This window comes from Bison bison, unplaced genomic scaffold, assembly GCF_000754665.1.
Source record: "Bison bison bison isolate TAMUID 2011002044 unplaced genomic scaffold, Bison_UMD1.0 scf7180017864389, whole genome shotgun sequence".
Lineage (NCBI taxonomy): Eukaryota > Metazoa > Chordata > Mammalia > Artiodactyla > Bovidae > Bison > Bison bison.
Genome location: NW_011494961.1, coordinates 7076593 through 7077283, shown reverse-complemented (window position 1 = coordinate 7077283; position 691 = coordinate 7076593). Strand labels below are relative to the sequence as shown.

Here is a 691-nt window from a genome sequence, read left to right as displayed (position 1 = left end):
TGACTGCGGTGAAGAAAGCTGAGCGCCAAGAATTGATGCTTTTGAACTGTGGTGTTGGAGAAGACTCTTGAGAGTCCCTTGGACTGCAAGGAGATCCAACCAGTCCATTCTGAAGGAGATCAGCCCTGGGATTTCTTTGGAAGGAATGATGCTAAAGCTGAAACTCCACTTTGGCCACCTCATGTGAAGAGTTGACTCATTGGAAAAGACTCTGATGCTGGGAGGGATTGGGGGTAGGAGGAGAAGGGGACGACAGAGGATGAGATGGCTGGATGGCATCACTGACTCGATGGACATGAGTCTGAGTGAACTCCAGGAGTTGGTGATGGACAGGGAGGCCTGGCGTGCTGCGATTCATGGGGTCGCAAAGAGTCGGACACGACTGAGCGACTGAACTGAACTGAATTGGGAAAATTCAATGAGCATGCACTCACAGTTGAAATCCACGGTCAATGCAGGCCACGTTGGCCTCAGTAATGCTCCAGCTGTCTCCACACACAAACATTTTTGTATCTAGGTCTGCAAGTTTTACAGCAACAATTCCTTCTGAATCTTGTTTTCCATTTGACAAGGAAACACTAAATTGCCCTGAAATTAAAAGACGCTTACTCCTTGGAAGGAAAGTTATGTCCAACCTAGACAGCATATTCAAAAGCAGAGACATTACTTTGCCAACAGAGGTCTGTCTAGT

The 691-nt window shown here is 47.3% G+C and overlaps 1 protein-coding gene across 1 annotated transcript in view; it reads right to left on the bottom strand.

Annotated features, from left to right (window-relative positions):
- CFI (complement factor I) overlaps positions 1-691 on the bottom strand; it is a 50996-nt gene that overhangs the window by 30378 nt on the left and 19927 nt on the right. The window contains exon 5 of the mRNA XM_010858546.1: positions 435-588. Coding sequence (XP_010856848.1) covers positions 435-588 — 154 coding nt within the window. The remainder of the gene's footprint in view (positions 1-434; positions 589-691) is intronic.